General features: G+C 39.5%; 1 protein-coding gene and 1 long non-coding RNA gene across 2 annotated transcripts in view; one reads left to right on the top strand and one right to left on the bottom strand.

Moving 5' to 3' along the window:
- The window catches only part of LOC111751863 (uncharacterized), a 61,477-nt gene extending 47,014 nt beyond the window's left edge, over nt 1–14,463 (bottom strand). Inside the window, exons 1-4 of the long non-coding RNA XR_002786922.2 lie at nt 14,282–14,463; nt 2,323–2,405; nt 2,068–2,153; nt 1,223–1,439 (exon numbers count right to left, since the gene is read on the bottom strand). This is a non-coding gene — a long non-coding RNA (uncharacterized LOC111751863). The remainder of the gene's footprint in view (nt 1–1,222; nt 1,440–2,067; nt 2,154–2,322; nt 2,406–14,281) is intronic.
- A 42-nt stretch (nt 14,464–14,505) lies between these two features.
- On the top strand, nt 14,506–18,340 carry C1GALT1C1 (C1GALT1 specific chaperone 1). The gene is made up of 2 exons (XM_003414764.4): nt 14,506–14,757; nt 16,941–18,340. The coding sequence occupies exon 2, from the start codon at nt 16,946–16,948 to the stop codon at nt 17,900–17,902; it is 957 nt and encodes a 318-aa protein (XP_003414812.1). The 5' UTR covers nt 14,506–14,757; nt 16,941–16,945; the 3' UTR covers nt 17,903–18,340.
- The last annotated feature ends 1,936 nt before the right edge of the window (nt 18,341–20,276 follow it).

Below are 20,276 nucleotides of genomic sequence, written 5' to 3'. Positions count from 1 at the left end.
AAGGTGAGTGAGCCCTGCCTCACACTTTTTCACAGGCCTTCAGAATGCTAGTTTCAGCCCTCACCTACTGTAGTGAGAGGGACAGGCTGAAATCTCATAGTGGAGTATGGAAAGGCTGTGACCTGGAGGTTGCTTATTTTCCTCCAAGGTGAGAAGTGAGATGAGAACTGACAGGATCCAAGTGTGTGCCGCGGCGACAGCATCTACCTTTCTCGAGGAAAAATGAACTGTGGCAGCCAAAGTGCTGACAACCTTGTTTGACTTTTGACAAAGATAGTTGCTGCTATTGTTAGTTGCCACTGAGTTGGCTCCAACTCATGGCAACCTTATGTATAACAGAATGAAACGTTGCCCAGATCTGTGCCATCTTCATTATCATTGACATGTTGGAGTCCATTGTTGCAGCTATTGTGTAGTGCCTTCCAACCTGGGGGGCTCAGCTTCCAGCACTTTATCAGACAATATTCTGTTGAGATCCATAGAGTTTTTACTGGCTACTTTTCGGAAGTAAATCACCAGGCCTTTCTTCCTAGTCTGTCTTAGTCTGCAAGCTCTGCTGAAACCTGTCCACCATGGGTAACCCTCCTAGTATTTGAAATTCTGATGACATACTTCCAGCATCATAAAAAAAACCCATTGCCAAAAGTTGATTCCAACTCATGGCAACCATACAAGACAGAGTAGAACTGCCCCATAGGGTTTCCAAGGCTGTAAATCTTCATGGAAGCAGACTGCCACATCTTTCTCCCATGGAGTGGCTGGTAGATCTGAACCACCAATCTTTTGGTTAGTGGCCAAGCACTTAGCCACTGCACCGCCAGGGCTCCAGCATCAGTTACCATTAACCATTGCCTTCAAGTCGATTCTGACTCATAGCAACCTTATAGGACAGAGTAGAACTGCCCCACAAAGTTTCCAAGGAGCACCTAGTGGATTCGAACTGCCGACCTTTTGGTTAGCAGCCGTAGCTCATAACTACTACACCACCAGGATTTCCTCCAGCATCATAGCAACACACAGTCCACCACAGTACAACAAACTGATAGACAGGTGGTGGGACAAAGATAGCAGTGTTGCCGAAAACAGGATTGGTGAAAGCAAGGAAGGAAGGGCAGGGTTACATCAGTAGCAGTGCAGTGCCTGGGGGGCCTCAGCAGCAACTGTAAGTATGGCCCTGAAGGAGGGACCAGAAACTCCCTGACAGGTCACATGCAGGCCTCACCTTTAGCAGGAACACCACAACTGAGGAGCCAAGAACCACCACAGAGGAGATGACAGTGGGCAAAGGCGATGGCAGAAACACTGTCTAGGATTAGCAGAAGGAGGCGCCTGGGGCATTTGGTTTTTTTTCTTGATGGTGTGCCAAAATCTGTCAGGGAAGGACTTGATCCCCTGCTCACATCTGGATTGGAGAAGGAGCTGTCCTCTTTTTGACTCATCTGGGGATTAATGGAAGGAAAGATAAGTGGGTCTTCCTACGTAATGACTCCAGGTTTTTCTCCCCAGGAAGCTTTCAACAGAGTTGAGGCTTTATACTTGTTTAGACATAAATTCAAATCTTAGTTTTACACTTATTAGCCTGGGCAATTTATTTCACTTCTCTATATTCTAGTATTGGCATCTGTAAAATGAGGATGATAATACTTATGTAATAGGGTCATTGTGCAGGTGTCAATGTCTGACATCTAGTAAGCACTCAGTTAAAAAAAAAAAACAAACCCATTGCTGTCGAGTCGATTCCAATTCAATTCCAACTCATAGCAACCTTATAGGACAGAGTAGAACTGCCCCATACGGTTTCCAAGGAGCACCTGGTGGATTTGAACTGCTGACCTTTTGGTAAACAGCCATAGCTCTTAACCACTACGCCACCAGGGTTTCCAAGCACTCAATAGATTGTTATTATTACTGTAATTCGGGTTGATTATTATAAATTTTCATCCGAAAGAAAACAGTTTTGGATAGTAAGAAAAAAAAACATAGGTTTTGAAGCCATACAGATTCAGGGTTGCATCCTGCTCCACCACTAACTCTCTATGCTTAACTTGAGCAAGTCAGTGTCCTTACCTGTAACGTGGGACACTCCAAATGACCATCAGTATCCACCTCATAGACATTGGCAGATCCAGGTTTTGTGGGGCCTGAAGTTTATACTATTTGGGTAAAATAAGTTAAAATAAAGTACAAAATTGGATATAATTCTAAACGTTTACTTAGAACGAGAAAATAAATCACAGGAGATTACAAAATTTAAAACCGACAAGTGCCACAAACATCAAGAATCAAAAAAAATAATATTTTTCATTAAATTAACTGACATACCCGTACACTGCCAGTTTCCCTAATTTTTGGCGGCATATCCTTTGATCGCCTCTTCATCTGATACCACTTTTGTAGTATAATTTCTGTAGAGAGAAGAGAAAAAACAATTTAGTTTTTCCTGAGAGTTTAGGAAAGTCTCTTTCAGCTTCACAGCTCACCACTGGTGATGTCATGTAAATTTCCTGACTTGTAAACATTTGGGAGAATCTCTATCAATTCTTTTATATAGTAGCTGTAAGATTTTAGGATGTGTCAAGGTTTTTTATGTAGTGACTAATCTTAAATATGCTTTGAATTGTCGACTTTATAAGTGCTCCCGAAAGTCATTCCTACACTGGTACAGCCAGCAATGACTTAACTATACATAGAAGTGATGACAAACCACATAAATGTATCCCATTAATTCCAAATAAATGTATCCCCCACTCAACTTTTCTTTGGTTAGATCCCTAAAATGTCTGTTTTCACTCCAACACCACTCAATCTGAGGAGAAGCACAATGGAGGGGAAGTCAAAATGAAAAGAGCAGGCTTAATGAATTGCAGTTATAACTTACTTTCACTAATTTTACAAAAGCTTATGACCATGTGAACTCATAAGGCCCCTCCTGAGGACTTGAAAGGGTCTATGCAAGGGAGAGGCCCTGAGGCTTAGGTTTCCTTAGCATCAAAAGAAATCTGCCTTTGCTCACAGGTTTGTTGATAGGATTTTATCAGTTGCCGCTGAGTCAATTCTGACTCATGGCAACCCCATGCGTGCAGAGTAGAACTGCACTCCATAGGGTTTTCAAAACTGTGACCTTTCGGAAGCAGATCTCCAGGCCTTTCTTCTGAGGTTCAAACCTCCAACCTATCAGTTAGTAGTCCAGCGCTTAACCAATTGTGCCACTGAGAGACTCCGTTGATAGGATTAAATGAGATAATTTAAGTGAAAACGCCTAGTACTGGGCCTAGCTTTTGTAAATATTACCTTCTTCCTTCCCCTGGTGAAAATAATGCCTATGCTACTCAAACAAAAACCAGGCTCCACATGGCCAGGTCTCCGCATAGAATTACATATAAGAAAACAGTCTAACAACAGAGTAATTTAAAAGCACTGGCTAAGTTCCATTCACCCTAGTCTCCAATTCAGCTTCACAAAAAGAACAGCTCTAGTAAAGACACTGTTCTCCATAGAAAGCAAAGAAAAACAGAAAATGTGAAAAGGCTAAAGTGTCTTCTGGGTAGGGAAGAGGTAGACAATACTCAATTTTTTAATACATCTTGTGCTTTCACAGAAACACTGGTGGCATAGCTCTTAAAAGCTATGTCTGCTAACCAAAAGTTTGGCAGTTCGAATCCACCAGGTGCTCCTTGGAAACTCTATGGGGCAGTTCTACTCTGTCCTATGGGGTAGCTATGAGTTGGAGTCAACTTGATGGCAATGGGTTTTGTTTTGGGGGGATTTTGTGCTTTCACATGTAGATTCAAAGTTAATAAATGTTGTCCCTTCACATATACTTTTCAAGTGTTCTAGTGTTGTTAACTCCATTGATAGAATTGGAAAAGCCATGCCCCAGAAAGATAAAGCCTCAGAGGAAACCTGACAGGAAAGACTTGGCCGCCACTGAAGTCTAGACCTGTTCTATGACAAAATACTTTCTAAAAGAAGACAGAAAAGACAGAAACCCTAAAGGAGAAAATGGACAGATTTAACTGTATGGGCAGATGCTTTTAACTGTAAAAAACTTAAAAATATCTATGTGGTTAAAGCAAGCAAACAAAGGATTAATATCCCTAATAATCAATTAAAATTGAAACAGCATGAAAAATTCAACAGAACTGTCAAAGAACATGAACAGGCCATTCACAGAGGAACAAATACAAAAGGCAAAAATTGAATGAACTGGCAAGGATTTCAGGAAAGCAAGCCTTCTCACCCTGCCGTTGGGAATATAAATTAGTTCAACCTTTACACAGAACAATTTGACAATAGAAAAATAACAACCACTAACATTTAGAAGGAGCTTGCAATTTGACAAGCACTCTGAAGTGCTTTATACTGATTGACTCATTCGATCCTCGTTCAACTTTATTGATATTCAATGTGCATCATTTGTAATGATGAAAAACTCAAGACCCTTCAGACCCTCAACAACAGGGTTTTACTTAAATGGGACATGAAACTTCTACACAGTGGGATTGAAATGATCTATACTTACTAAAATGGAAAGCTGTCCAAAAGGTAATATTTTCAAAAAGACTACAGAAGAGAATTACACTATACCATTTCCATAACATAAAAAAAATGTGAATATGTGTCTATACATGTATATGTATATGGAAAAAACAGAGGTTGTCTCTGGGTAGTGGGATTTTACATGATCTTGATTTTCTGCTTTATACTTTTCTATTATGCCTTCTGAATTTTTGTTATCACTGCCCTTGCTGCTCAGGAGTCGGGACCAGCTTCATGAGCATGCAACCTATGAGTCACACAGAGCCCCATGTTTAGAAGAGCCCCACATTGGGTTCAATATTCTGCTGTCACTGTTTGGAAATTTTTCGTTAACTCATGAACAAGGTGCCTCACATTTTCATTTTGCACTGGGCCAGCAAATTATGTAGTTGGTCCTGTCAGGAGTGCACTTCGCATCTTCAATTCTTCTCCTGGAATGTGGTGCTCTGCAACCATCAGCACCATGAGAACTGGCTACTCTCATTTTCCCTCCTTCAAGTAGAAGTGGAAAACCTCTCAACAAGGAGGATTTTGAATCTTTTTTTACACTGTCAGTAGGCCTATCAGCCTGGAAGAAGAGGGAGAGCCTCATAGGGCAGACCGTATTCCTTCCCCACTAGAGTTTAGCTTCACACTCTCTCAGGGTCCTATGTACCTTCCTAGGTTCCTAGTCCCTGACAGGGTGGATTATGGGTATCCATACCTGTCCATACCCTCCAAACTGCCAAACCTTCTAGCAGGAGAAAAACCCTTTCCACAATCAATCCCAACTACTGCCCTAGCTTCATATGCATATATATAAACTCATATATGTAAATTTTCTTTAGGTCTTTCGGTAATGAGCCTTCGTGCCTCTGATCCTACCATGCGAGCTTTTCAGAATGTCCTTGAGTAGTTTAGTATACTGGGTAGAGGCAACCTTCACAAGCTACCAGTGAATATGCCTATGAGATTTCCCTATAGTTTATTCCATCGACTAAGCTTTTCATTGTCAGTAAGGGTTTAGTGCAATCCAAAACTTGGAAATTTTACTGTACATCCTCTCCTCCAGATCATTCGCAAAAATGTGTTTGTAAAAAAACAAACAAGTAATCTCATTCCACTGTAAGAAATCATGCTTTCAAAATGTCAAAATAATGTTCTTAACCTTCTTTAGCTCTACCTTTGCTTCGTATTTCTAAGGCAGTATTTACTCAAAGGGGAAAGAGGGTCACAGTTCTATGGCAACTCAATTCCCTTAAAAACGGAGTTTGTGACATCTTGTCAAATGCTTTTTGAGCATCCATATGTACTGTGCTCCTTTAAAAAAAAAACACCTATATGAGACTAACAGTCAATAATGACTTTAAAACAAAGATAAGAATGTAAGGGGGCAGAGAAACTAGATTAACAGAAATGGAACAACCAGAGCGGAAATAATGAGAATGTTCACACATTGTGAAGAATGTAACCAATGTCACTGAACAATTTATGCAGAAATTGTTGAATGAGAACCTAAGCTGCTGTGCAAAACTTCACTGAAAGCACAATAAAACATTATTTTTTAAAAAAGCTTTTTGAGGTCAATTTATATTATAGTCACAGAATCGGTTTTGTCTGCATGCTTATTTAATCCTTCGAATAATTCTGGTTAACTACGTAAGCATTATACAAATCACCACATTTCCTCTAACGAATTATTTTTGTTCAAACATCTTCTACTATCTTTTCTGACATGAAGATCAGACTCTCCAGTTCTTGAGCGACCCCATTGTCCCATAATTGTCACATAAACAAAAAACTTTTAATTATGGATATTTTTAAACACACATAAAAGTATAGAGAACAGTTTAATGAAGTTCCAGGTATCCATTACTCAGCATCAGCAGTTACATTTTGCCAATCTTAATCATCACCTTTTAATTTTGCTTCTTGATTTAGAAGAAATTTTAGGCATTAAGTTCTAACTGGGAATACAGCCAAATTCACAGTCTCATTCAAAATAAAGCTGTCACTTATATAGCAGTTATCTAGTTAAACTCTAAAAGCATCTCCCTTCCCAGATTTTCTATCTCCACCCAACCTGTTCTCCACCCTGACTGCAACCGGCACTTGTCCCAGCTAACTGATCGTCTTTCAATTATGTAAACTAAGGGAAGGAGGACTTCAAAAATAAATTGGCTTAGGATACTGCAGAAGAGTCCAAAATGCCTTCTGACCCAAGTATTCCAAGGCAATCCCATGCCCAATCTTTACCTCCTAGAGAAGTGAATAATGGCATTAAAACAAAACTTATTTTTAGAGCTTTAAATCAAATATCAGTTTAAGAGCATGTCCAGTGTCTATGACGTGAAAGTGGAGGTTAGGCAAAGAGGATAAGAATATCAAGGATCAGAGGGAATAAGATGGAGGGTTAAGTTACAGATAATGAGAAGGAAAGTGATAGTTCCAGGCTCCCTATGGGAAGCTTTATCTTCTTTAATCTTCCCAACAACTTCAGGTATAATTTGATTCCCATTTTACATATGAGGAAACACTAACTTCAGAAGACCTGCGGCTCAAGGCACCCAGCTTGTGAGTGCCGGAGGGGAGGATTGAATTTGATCTGTCTGACTCCAAAGTCGTGCTCTTCCCACCTCACTATGGGGTGAGGTCAGGAGCACAGGGCACTGGCACAGGAAATTGGTTGGGGTCACCAGGACAATCCCTTTTGAGGCCTGAGTCTGCAAAGAAATGCCACTTGGTAATGAGACTTTCTTCCTCACCAGATGGTCCCCTAAATTAGTTGAAGCCTGTGGGCCTTAAATATAAAACAGGTGGTTGCATCTTGATTATAATACAGCAGTTCGGATTTAGTTGCAAGTGTTATGCTTAAAATGTAAGAATATGATTGACTTACAGCATTTTCTTTTTAAAGGACAGCAGAGTTCTTTGTGCTCGGTCAGTCCAGCCCCTGAATGCCTGGCTACTGTCCATAAGAGACTACACCCAGCCAGGCCACAAAAAGCAAGGGTGCTACAGCCATCTCCCTGGGACAGCCCCGGGCTACAGGACCTTCACCCAGTCCATGCTGCTGACATTGCCCCTGTTAGATCTGCTGGTGGCAGTGTTTGCCTATTCTCCCTGGGCCAAACTAGGCAAGATATAGTTCCTCAGGAAGCCCCCAACTTGCTGGAATCATGTTCACCTCCTTTTTCACCTTGTCTGGCATTTACCCCAACCTGCCTAGATCCAGAAAGCTGACCCCTCCGGACCAGAGATCCTCCCTTTTCTTTCCCACTGAGTGGAGGGACAAGCGGTAGCTTTTAAGCTTACTTTTCTCTTACTCACACTTAGTATGTCTGTTTTGTCTGTGTGTAAAGGCCCACTCATCTAGAACTAGGGACAATCTTGCTCTTATTTTTAACTTTGGAACTAGGAAATCAGTCTTTATTCAGACACACAGGCTTCCTCCAAAAAGCATGGCAGTTGGGGTGGAGTGGGAACTAGACTAGGAGTGGTGAGGTTGCAGGATACAAGACGGATGGGGAGGGAGGCATCACTGAAAGGCAATGCGGAGCAGTCTTTCTCAGGGAAAGGAGATGTCACTGGAGGCAGCAATGAAGAAGGGGAATTCTTGATTCAGAAGAGAGGGAGAAGGAACTGACCAACCACAAAGACCTCTCCTAGCCTTAAAAAGAAAATGTTGTAAGTCAATCACTATGCTAGATGCTTTACATACACAGAGGGGAGAGGGACAGGAAATGGGGAGAGAGGAAATGTATTTTATTACACTAATTCAGGGAAGAAGTAGTGTGAGACTTAAAAGAGTGGTGGCACTTTGAGTGGAAAAGAAGGGATGGATATAGACCTCACTGTGAAGGGAGACTTGATGGGACTTTACAACTGATTGGGTGTAAAGGCCATGGAGGAGGAAACCAAGACAGCGTTGGGGTTTGCAAAATGAGGATATATATATATATGTATCTGTATAGGGGATATTGTTGTTGTTAGGTGCCGCCGAGTTGGTTCAGACTCATAGCAACCCTATGTACAACAAAACGAAATATTGCCCAGTCCTGCATCATCCTCACAATTGTTGTTATGCTTGAGCCCATTGTTGCGGCCACTGTGTCAATCCATCTCATTGAGGGTATTCCTCTTTTTTTGCTGACCCTCTACTTTACCAAGTGTGATGTCCTTCTCCAGGGACTGATCCCTCCTGATAACATGTCCAAAGTATGTGAGACGTAGTCTCACCATACTTGCTTCTAAGGAGCATTCTCGTTGTACTTCTTCCAAGACAGATTTGTTCATTCTTCTGGCAGTCCATGGTATATTCAATATTCTTCACCAACACCACAATTTGAATGTGTCAATTCTTCTTCAGTCTTCCTTTTTCATTATAGGGATGAGAAATATAGATTTAGAAATTATCTTTCCAGAGGTAATCGTTGAAGATATTTGAGTAGATGAATCTATTGAGTAGATATCATAGGTAAAGGATATAGCAATTAAAATGGTCGAAGAATAGAACCTTGGGGAACCACTGCACTTGGGAAAAGGAGAAAGATACACCAAAGATGGTGGCAAAGAAGAGAGGGAAGTATAGTTTGAAAAGGTGAAAAAGAAAACAGGACAGTGTTGTCACTGAATCCACTGAAATAAAGAGTTGCAAGGAGAGAGGACCACACAATTTTGCTCACTTAATGCTCTCTATCAAAAGAGCCTTAGAAAGGTCCTTCGGTGGCACAAATGGTTTGCGCTTGGCTGGTATCCAAAATATTGACAGTTTGAACCCACCCAGTTGCCCCATGGAAGAAACAGGCCTGGCAATCTGCTTGCATAAAATTACAGCCAAGAAAACCCTATGGAGCAGTTCTATTCTATATGACATGGGGTCTCCACAGGTCGCAAAAACAACAGCAAAAAGAGCCTTAGGCTAGGACTGCTCTATTCTGTGACTGACTAGCTATGTTACCTTGAGCAAGGCCCCTTCCTAAGCCCAAGCAAGGTTCTTTAGATGTAAATATATATATGTATAATAAAAGCAGTCTTTCCAGTTAAAAGGCTGCTATGAGGATCAAATAAGAATGCAAGAGAAAAACGCCTTTGTAAACTGTAAAGCACTGGACAAATATGAGAAGCTGTTCATTCAATAAGTCTTTATCATTATTTTTATCAATAATGTGAAAATGTTATTTAATTATTGAATGAGGGATTTTAAGTTAATCTTGAATTTGAAAGGCCATGATTATTTCAGAGTCTCATTAGATATAATAGCTAGCTCTTACTGAGCACCTACTGTGTGCTGGGTACTTTGCTAAACCTCCTACCTACCTTAAGTCAGTTAATCCCAACAACACTATGGTGAGATAGGTATTATTATTAGTTTCATTTTACAGATGAGAAAGCTAAGACAGAGAGACCTGAGCTAACTTGCTCAGGTCACAGAGCTCAAAAGTGGCAGAGTCAGAGCTCAAAACCAAGTTTGTCTTACGCCAGAGCCTAAACTCTTAATCACTACACTAAACTTCCTCTTAAAAATATGTCTCCATAATGGTTGCAGGAGCCCTGGTGGTGTAGTGGTTAAGAGCTCAGCTGCTAACCAAAAAGTCAGCAGTTCAAATCCACCAGGCACTCCTTGGAAACCCTACGGGGCAGTTCTACTCTGTCAAATAGGGTCACTATGGGTCAGAATCGACTCAACGGCAGTAGGTTGGATTTAATCTTACCGAAGCAGATCACCAGGCTTTTCTTCCCCAGAGCCACTGGGTGGATTTGAACCACCAACCTTTCAGTTAGTAAAAAAAAAAAAACCAAACCCAGTGCCATCGAGTCAATTTTGACTCATAGCGACCCTTATAGGACAGAGTAGAACTGCTCCATAGAGTTTCCAAGGAGCGCCTGGCAGATTCGAACTGCTGACCCTTTGGTTAGCAGCCATTAGTAGCCAAGAGCAAACCATTAGTACCACCCAGGGACCTATATGTACACTGCTACCACGGTAAAAAAAAAAATGCCTTAAAAATTACAAGACCACATATTGCAACCCTGTTGAATTAATACCACAGGCACTGGCCATCAGTGGCAGCGAGCATCACAGGGAGAGACAACCAGACAGTATGTGGCTCCTGAGGGAAGCACACAGAACCACCTATGAAGCAGTTTTTCCCGGAAAAGAAAATGAACCTGATTCTAACCAAGCCTTTTGATTAGGGTTAGGGTTGCCATATAAAATACAGGACATCCAGTTCAATCTGAATTTCAGATAAACAAGGAATAATTTTTTAGCGTAAGCATGTCACATGCAATAGTTAGTATGTCTCATGCAATACATCCGGGACATATTTATACTAAAAATTATTCCTTGTTTATCTCAAATTTAATTTTAACTGGGTATCCTGTATTTTTATTTACTAAATGTGGCAAACTACCAGTCCACAGGGAATACAAAGGACAGAGAAACATATTAAAAGAACCAGGATGAGGTAATCAGCACCAGACTGTGGGTAAATCTACAAGAACAATCAGATTGCTTCAACAAAGAAATGTCAAGAGAAGAAAAGAAAGTAAGAGAGAACCTAGACTAAAAAGAGACGTAAGAGACACAAAAACCAATCACATTGTAGAGATTTTATTTGGAGTCTGATTTAGACTATAAAAAAATTGTGATATTGTTGGTAATTCGAACACTCTAGATATTTGATTATATTAAGGAATTATTAATTTTCAGATATGATAGTGGTATTGTGGATTTTTAGAAATTCTTATCTCTTAGAGATCCATATTGACATGTTTACGACAGAAGGAGCTTTACAATAATCTAGAAGAAAGGGAAGTGGAAGACGTATAGATGTGACAAGATTGGCTTTGAGGTGATGATTGTTCAAGGTTCGTGAAAAGTACATGTGATTTCATTATACTTTTCTCTCTACTTCTGTGTAAGTTTGAAATTCTCCATAATAAAAAAGTTTTTAAAAGAAACAATACCTAGTACAGTGCCTGATATGACATACTGTAAACATTTTGTTGGAGGGCAAATGGGTTTGTTCATTTAAAAAAAAAAAACTCTCAGATATTTTTAAGTAGAAAAATATTTTTGACATAAGATTCCAAGCATGAATATGCCTGAAAACACAAACTGAGATTCATTTAGAGACCAAACTATCCTCAAGCTGAAACAATAATGAATTTGCTCAGACCAGGGAATTTGTTTATTGCACATGAACAGTTGAGAAACTCTGGGCAGAAGAGTTACACAGAGGTACTTCATTCACAGAAGATATTTTTAACCCTCCAAAAAGATGTTATGCAGAAAACAATCCACCTTAGATTTTCTTCAATATTATTCCAGTGAACTGTTGCAGAAAGTCACGTCAATTTCCCAAAGGCCTGAGGGCAAATTTTGAAAATTTGAGTGCTTACACGCAAGTGAATCTCCAATTACTAGAAATTAATGACCTCTACGCTGCATAATGCATGGAATTGGCAGAAATGCTTTTCCAAAAAGGCAGTGTTTTCGGCTTTGAATGCAGTCTTGCCTTGCCTGCTATGTACATGAAGGCAACCAAATTCAAATGCAAACCCCCATAAAAGGTGCAGGTTAGTGTGTTTAGTGAAGTTTAGTGCAGGTTAGTGAAATAAGCTATCTTGTTTTTAAATGTTTAATATTCCATTATATGGATGTACCATAATTAATTCAACCATTTCCTTATTGATGAATGTTTCCCACTTTTGCTATTATAAACAATAATGCATTTTTCCTTATATATTCAGCCTTACATTCTGATGTTTTAATTTCTGTGGGAGCGATTACTAGAAGTGGGTTTGCTGGGCCCACTTATATGCTGAGTGTAAACATTCTTATTTTTAGTAGATACTAATTGCATGACTTATTAAGGTTATAATATGTAAAGGTCTAAAAAATGAAATCACCTAACTAAAGTCAATCATCTCTAACTTCATTTCAAATGTTAAGTATACTTAAATTCTGCTTTAAATAGAGAACTGGGTTCTTAAACAATTTCTCATTAGCAGTGTTTCTGGTGTTGAAAATCTTATGATTTGTTCTGTTTCAGAGCACTGTGTATCAGTACTTCCAGTTTGGTATACCTTCCTGTACTAGAAAAAAGAAATGTTTTAAATTGCCTCCTTATAATTGTCTCTGAAATCTGAGTGAAATTTCTATCTGTCCTTCCTTGGTCCTTTTTTGCAAGGAAAACTAGTTCTCTATTCTCTTTAAAAAGGTATTGGTATCTTTTCCTCTTTTTCTTTTTGTTGCTTTAATTTTTTTAATTCCTTTATTTGCTGCTTTTCAAATTCAAAAGTAATAAATGCTCGTTAGAAGCAGTGAAACAATGCAATACAAAGATGGATAATGACAGAGTTAACCATACTCACCTCAACCTCCGGATGTGATCAATACTGCTGGGTATAGTTCTATACTCTCTTGCTCATTCAAACAAACCAAGCATATGTGCATGTATATAAAAATTTGTTTGTTGTTACCAAAGTATAATCATACTATACACATTATTCTGCAACTTGTTTCACTTAACTATATATATATGTGCGTGTATACACATATATTTATATTTGTGACAATCTAAAAATGACTATATATCAATTAAGAAAATATAACAGAGATATTCTGCAGTATTAAATTCCTTTCCAGTTCAAAAATTCATCTTTTGTATTCCTTAGAGTCAGGGGCTGAGTCAAAGGCAGCTGACATGTCACATTACAGGGAGAGCAACTAGGGTCACAGAACAATGTGTGTATAAATTTTTGTATGAGAAATTAACTTGAACTGTAAACTTTCACTTAGAGCACAATAAATAAAAAACGGCAGCTAACAACAACAGAGAATATATCACTATTACAATTATTTGTAATAAATTGTTTAATGTCATTCTTCCCTGCTAGACGGACAGTTCCATATTTTACAGGGGACTTATTTTGTTTACCACCATAGCCCCAGAATTTAAGGTAGCACCGCCATGATAATTGCCCAGAGCCTATTTTTTTGTGACTGAATAGTCATTGCTAATAGACCCAAAAACATCTAAGATAGATGTGTTTTTGGAAACGCTAGCTGAAGTCACCACACCAGTATCTAACATAGAGAAATCATTCAGTTAATGCTATTTGAAGGAAACATAGTGACATTTAAAATATTTCTAGGGATTTGTGCTTTTTTGCAAAAACCCCTCTCTGCCACAAAAAGAATTTTATGATAGACCATATATTTAGTGGAAGGAGTTCTGCACTTGTAATTAGGAGACCTGGATTCTAGTTCCACCTCTGCCTCTACCCAGCTATGTGACCTATATTAGGTTTCTTATCCTTTCTGGGCCTGGTTCCTCATCTGTAGCTCTAACTCATTTAATTCCACTATATATTTATTGTTGAGGAGTGAACAATAATAACAGCCAACATTTGTTGAACTCTTACTCTATGGTTGGTGTTTTGCTAAGGGAGTCACATGCACTGTCTCATTTAATCTTCTACAAGATAGGCATTACTGTGATATTTTCTGTATTTTAGAAAAGAGGGCACTGAAGCGTTGAGAGGTGAAGTAAATTTCCGAGGACATCAAAGCTAGTGGTGAAGATAGGATTGGATTCCAGGCAGCGTTGCTTCGGATCCCAGCCCAGTAACCATAGCGAATTCTTACCCTCATAATTCAATGATTTTAGTGGCTGACATTTGGGCCCCAGTCCAAAAGTACTCGGGTGGAATACCTCTTTGCCAATATAAGGGTGCAATGATGCAGAGCTACCTTACAGAAACCACTGAGACATCCCACGTACGGCCGCCAGGAACCAGACTCTACAACACCCTCGGTTTTCACATCGGGAAGAAGAAGAGGTGGGAGGTGTCGGCGGGTCCGATGCACGCACGCCTCTCTAGGCGTCCCATTGGGTACAGGAGAGCGTGCGGTGGGCGGGGAGAAAGAGGCGCGCTGCGTGCGCACTGAGAGAAAGAGGCGCGCAGCGTAGGCGCGGGCCCTTCTGAGGTCTGAGCGAGCGGGCGGGCGGGCGGTTCAGCCGGGCCGAGTGCCCGTTTGCCCCGCCCCGCTGTCTTCGCCTTCGTGGCCTCCGCTTCTTGGTCCTCCCCACCTTTAGTGAAACCAACGAGAGGACTCCGCCTGCAGCTAGAGCAGCCTGACTGGGAGCGTTACCAAGTGGCGCGCGGACCTGAGAGGAAAGCTGTGCGCGGCTGCGCTTTCCCACCCCTGAGGCGTTGTAGACACCGGTGAGTGCCGGGGTCTCGGCCCCCACCCCCGCGGACCCCGGAATGTTCTGACCCTGCCTCTTCCCTGAGGAGGGCCTGAGCCCTTGCTCACTCCCAGCATGCTCCACGCGGGACGCCAAGGCAGGTGCTGTTGGAGGAATAGTCAGTGGGGGAGATGGAGAGTTTTGAGGTGACCGTATCCTACTCCTTACTTCTCTTCTCCCCTTTCGTCCTCCTCCCTTTTTGATACTCCACCCCAGCACCTTCACCTTCTAAAAAGATTCATCCCAACCACTATGATAGTGCTTCATTTGTGTTTGTTTTAAGTTTCCCTCTCTTCTTCAAATATCCTATCATGTGCGTTTCCAGTGTTACATTTTTTGGCCTGCCTTGATTGGAAAAAAAAAAAGAAGTCTACTCCTTAGAATAATTTGTGTGAATGGTTTTATTTAAAAATTGCTGACTTCTTGAGTTTGTTCAATATTTTTGCAGCCATGAGTAATAACCCATCAGGCAGAATTCTGACGTTATTTGCCATTATGGAGCTGAAAGACACATGTGAAATATATTGGCCAGAAATAATGAAAATTGTGTAATGTGAAATGCCACATTCCTATATACGTTAATTTTAGAGCACCCCTGACAGTTCTAATTAAGCAAAGCTTGTTTCCTGTTCTCTTTTCCTTCTTGGAGCTGTTTATTGATCAAGTGCCGTGAGTGATACAGTGCAACCATCCTGCTTCTCCCCCCACCCCAGTTTTTAGTATGATGATGTTGGGTGTAAAATGTCAATTATGGTTAACAGATCCCCATATGTATATATACACATATATATTTTTTTTTTGGTCTGTAGGAAAACAAGTGATTCATTTGTTAAAGTCTCAATACTATGGGTAGAAGCACCGTAGAAATTGATATGTAATGAGAAAAATATTAAAGTGATGTCAGGAGATCTGGTGTCTAGTTCCACTTCTACCATTAACTTCGTGACTTTGGGTCAGTTGCTTAACCTCTCTGGACCTTAGTTTCCCTATTTGTAAAATGAGATAAAAGGCATTAGATAGCTTCTAGTGCCCCTTTGAACTTTAAGAGACAAAGAGAAAACCTGAGTAGCTCAATAAAACATTCTTTGTGAAGATGAAGGGGTGATTGGGAAAATACTAGCCTTTACAAGCATAAATGCTGGTTGTATTTAATGTTGGCTTTTTCAGTTGGAAACCCTGGTGGTGTAGTGGTTAAGAGCTACCCAAAAGGCAGTTCAAATCTACCAGGCATTCCTTGGAAATCCTATGGGGGCAGTTCTACTCTGTCGTCTAGGGTCGCCATGAGTTGGAATCAACTCGATGGCAACAGGTTTGGTTTGGTTTGGCTTTTTCCAGTTGAAGTAAAAGTGTAGAGTTTCCCTTTTTTACTGGAAGAAGAAAATGCCTTTTCAGGAAATAAAATGTTTGTTAATGGTCCCCAGATATGTCTGTATTGATTTAGTTCTCATCGAAATAATTTAACTATTCCCATCATAAGCTTTTAATACACCAGTTAGTTGAGATACGTATTAGGTACAGTATTGGAAACCATTTAGTTTTAGGAACAAAAGTGTAAATATTAGCATATATGCTATCAATCTCAAGATACTTGATTTAGATGTACTCCAAACACCTAAGGTCAGCAGCCATCAGTTAAATAAAGTACTAGGCTGGGAATAGAAATGTCAACACAGATACCATTGGTGATTTGCCACTTGTAGGTGGCTTTATCTGTTAGACTTAAGGTTTTGGTGTGAAGGTCCATTTATATCTGCAAAGGTATTTGAATAACATAATGCAAGCTTGTGAAACGAAATTCCTTTAAAGAGAACGATGAACGGACAACTTCTGTGACATTGGTTTCTAGAGTTAATGCTTTGATTTAGTACTTGGACAATTAAATCCCCACAGATGAAGTACAAAAAAAAAAAAGAGCCTTCTCACAGCAGATTGTACTCCATAAAGGAGTTGCTTCAAAGTTCCAGTTTACATCAAACAGTAATCAGATGCCACTGGAAGCTAAAGATTCCTAGGGTCATTGGTACTATGTACAACTAACTGGATTTCAAACTTGGGAACCTTTTTAATGTCCAGAGCAAAATGTAAGTATATAAGGAATACCAAATCAAATGACTAATCTTTTTCCTTTAAATATTTTAAGGATCTTTTTCTTCTTTATAGGAAAAATGCTTTCTGAAAGCAGTTCATTTTTGAAGGGTATGATGCTCGGAAGCATTTTCTGTGCCTTGATCACTATGCTAGGCCACGTTAGGATTGGTCATGAAAATAGAATGCACCACCATGAGCATCATCACCTACAAGCTCCTAACAAAGAAGATATCTTGAAAATTTCAGATGATGAACGCATGGAGCTCAGTAAGAGCTTTCGGGTGTACTGTATCATCCTTGTAAAACCCAAAGATGTGAGTCTTTGGGCTGCAGTGAAGGAGACTTGGACCAAACACTGTGACAAAGCAGAGTTCTTCAGTTCTGAAAATGTTAAAGTGTTTGAATCAATTAATATGGAAACAGATGACATGTGGATAATGATGAGAAAAGCTTACGAATATGCTTTTGATAAATATAAAGACCAATACAACTGGTTCTTCCTTGCACGCCCCACTACGTTTGCCATTATTGAAAACTTAAAGTATTTTTTGTTAAAAAAGGATCCATCACAGCCCTTCTACCTAGGCCACACTATAAAATCTGGAGACCTTGAATATGTGAGTGTGGAAGGAGGAATTGTCTTAAGCATAGGATCCATGAAAAGACTAAACAGCCTTCTCGGTATCCCTGAGAAGTGTCCTGAACAGGGAGGGATGATTTGGAAGCTATCTGAAGATAAGCAGCTAGCAGTCTGCCTGAAATATGCTGGAGTGTTTGCAGAAAATGCAGAAGATTCTGAAGGAAAAGATGTATTTAATACCAAATCTGTTGGGCTTTTTATTAAAGAGGCAATGACTAATCAACCCCAGCAGGTAGTAGAAGGCTGTTGTTCAGATATGGCTGTTACTTTTAATGGACTGACCCCTAATCAGATGCATGTGATGATGTATGGGGTATACCGTCTTAGGGCATTTGGGCATATTTTCAATGATGCATTGGTTTTCTTACCTCCAAATGGTTCTGACAATGACTGAGACCTGGAATGAGCATATGTACACTGTATAGGACATGAGTTGTCATTATTTGTGGTAACAACTACATATCCAACACAGTGGTATGTCTCTTCTTTTCCTCTTTCTGTTTAAGTTTTTTTTTTTTTTTTTTTTGGTGACACTGGTATAATTACACATTAAAATTTAGTAGTACATTTTTAAATGGGGTGGTATTGTTCTCCTCAAAAATACAAATGTGTTGGAAAGAAATGTTTTAAGAGTAGTAATTTTGCAGGTAAAGGGTATAGTTGTAAACACTGTATGTGGTAAATTCTAAATTATGAATATTAAAAAATCTAGTGTGGTGCATATTTTTGCTGATTGGTTAAAAAAAATTAAATGTCTTTTCTAGGCTTCTAAGATATGTAGATGAATCTCTAGTTGTGAATTTGCGATTAAAGTAAAACTTCAGCTGTGTTATTTAATGTTGATTGATGTTCTAAGCCTCCCCAAGTGCCAATAGATTTGTCTTCTTAAAATATACAACCAGGCAACTAAGGAAATGTTCCTAACCAATGTTAAAGTGAAAGTTTCAATCTATCCCCCAGAGAAAGAGTGGAAATTACTTATAAATATTAAGTAATTTTCCTGGGAGCTAATTTAGTGTCATTTCTCAGAGTGCACAATTTCAGTGTGACTCTGTGTGCACTGCAGACACTGAAATTGGAATGGTAACTATAAAGAAGATAATGTCATTTAAGTGTACGGTTTCCTAGTTAAACAGGCTCCCAGTTGGGGCTTGCAAAAAAATTTATCAGCTGAGATTTATTTATGCCTATTGGGCAAATGAGTTGTGAAGTCTCCTTTGAAGAACTTGTTTTGGGCAGTCTGGCAGTGTCACTTGCCTGAATTGTGTGCGTCCTGGTTTTTATCTGTTCAAATTCTGAGATTCTCCCAGGTTCGTGGTTGTACCATATCCAACTGTTTTTGGTCTGGGGGCCCTAACCTCACCATCACCTTGGATTAACATGCCATTTGCCTAATTTCAGTGGTTCTGGGGCTGCTGTGAGTCCTAATCAACTCAATGGCAATGGGTACCCAGAAGCTTTACCCAGTGGTAGGTACCACAGCTCCTGTGCCTAAAATGTGTGACTTGTACTAAATCACATCTATAAAAACCTGCATAGGATGTGAGACCATGACATTTTAGAGATCAGTATTTACTGTAACTGGCCTCATGACGTTAATGGTCTTCTACACCTTTAGCAAAACCAGAAAGATAATTTCCTCAAGAGGGAATTATCCTCAGAGTAGCGTGTAAAAACCCTTTGTTTTAATTTCTCTGATTTTCTTTATTGGGGCTTTTGGTTAAGATGAAGGATTATTAATAACTTTGAAGAATAATAAAATCTCTGTATCAGGCACCCTAATATGTGGTCTCAGATGTGATTAAAAACAAAAACAGTTGCGGTCAAGTCAACTCTGATTCATGGCAACCCGTGTGTATCAGAGTAGAACTGTGCCCCAGAGGGTTTTCAGTGGCTGGTTTTGCAAAAGTAGATCACCAGGCCTTTCTTGCAAGGTGCATCTGGGTATGATTATTACAGATTAAATCATTTTTAGTGTGAGTACAGTGATAAACAGTATTTTGCTGCGTGTGACACATAGCTTATAGTATACATGTTCCCTTACCCCTAACACCAATACATTAAACTTCTACTGCATTTGTCACCTTCAGTTATAGTAGTATATCGGGGTATAGTTGTAATAATTCAGAGAATACATTCCATTGCTTGATTTGCTAATGGGAGTGGGTGCTCAGGTAACATTGATTTTTGAACCAAATTAATGCTCGGGTTGTATTTTAATGTATGAGCATTCCTTTATAAAATGTTAATTTTCTTAAATAATATGCTGCTTCTTTGAACTTATGAGTTCTCATTCTTACAGATAAAATTTAAATCAGTAGCATAGGAAATAGTACTACTGAGGTCATGGTTATAAATTTGTCATCATGCATGTCAGTTAGCTTTACATAGAAAAATTGTGTATTCAGTGGCCAGAAACTGTAACCCTAATCCCACACTGTGTTATTGGAGAGTGAGTTGGGAATAGTGGAGGAAATTTATCATTGTTTTGCAAATATATTTTTGCATGCAGCGTATATAGCTAAAAAGTTGCATGTGAGTCAAACCTGATTTATAATGCCCAACTTTTTCTATACTGCAAGTGTCCTTATCTATATTACCTATGAGCTCAACGCTAGGCCTGGTGCTTTGTGGAGAACAAAAAGAGCCCAAACTGATGATTCATACAGGCAGTCAAATAAATAATCATTCTGTGTAAGCTTTGCATGAGCAATTAATACAAAATCTAGCTTATTATTAGAATATGGTGGTCTTTTTGCGTCAAAAGT

Source organism: Loxodonta africana, chromosome X (assembly GCF_030014295.1).
Source record: "Loxodonta africana isolate mLoxAfr1 chromosome X, mLoxAfr1.hap2, whole genome shotgun sequence".
Lineage (NCBI taxonomy): Eukaryota > Metazoa > Chordata > Mammalia > Proboscidea > Elephantidae > Loxodonta > Loxodonta africana.
The sequence above is the reverse complement of the archived record's forward strand: the minus strand, read 5'-3'. Positions and strand labels throughout refer to the sequence as shown.

What these genes read in the sequence shown, in the direction of transcription:
- C1GALT1C1 (XM_003414764.4), top strand. Translation starts at nt 16,946, where the DNA reads ATGCTTTCTGAAAGCAGTTCATTTTTGAAGGGTATGATGCTCGGAAGC.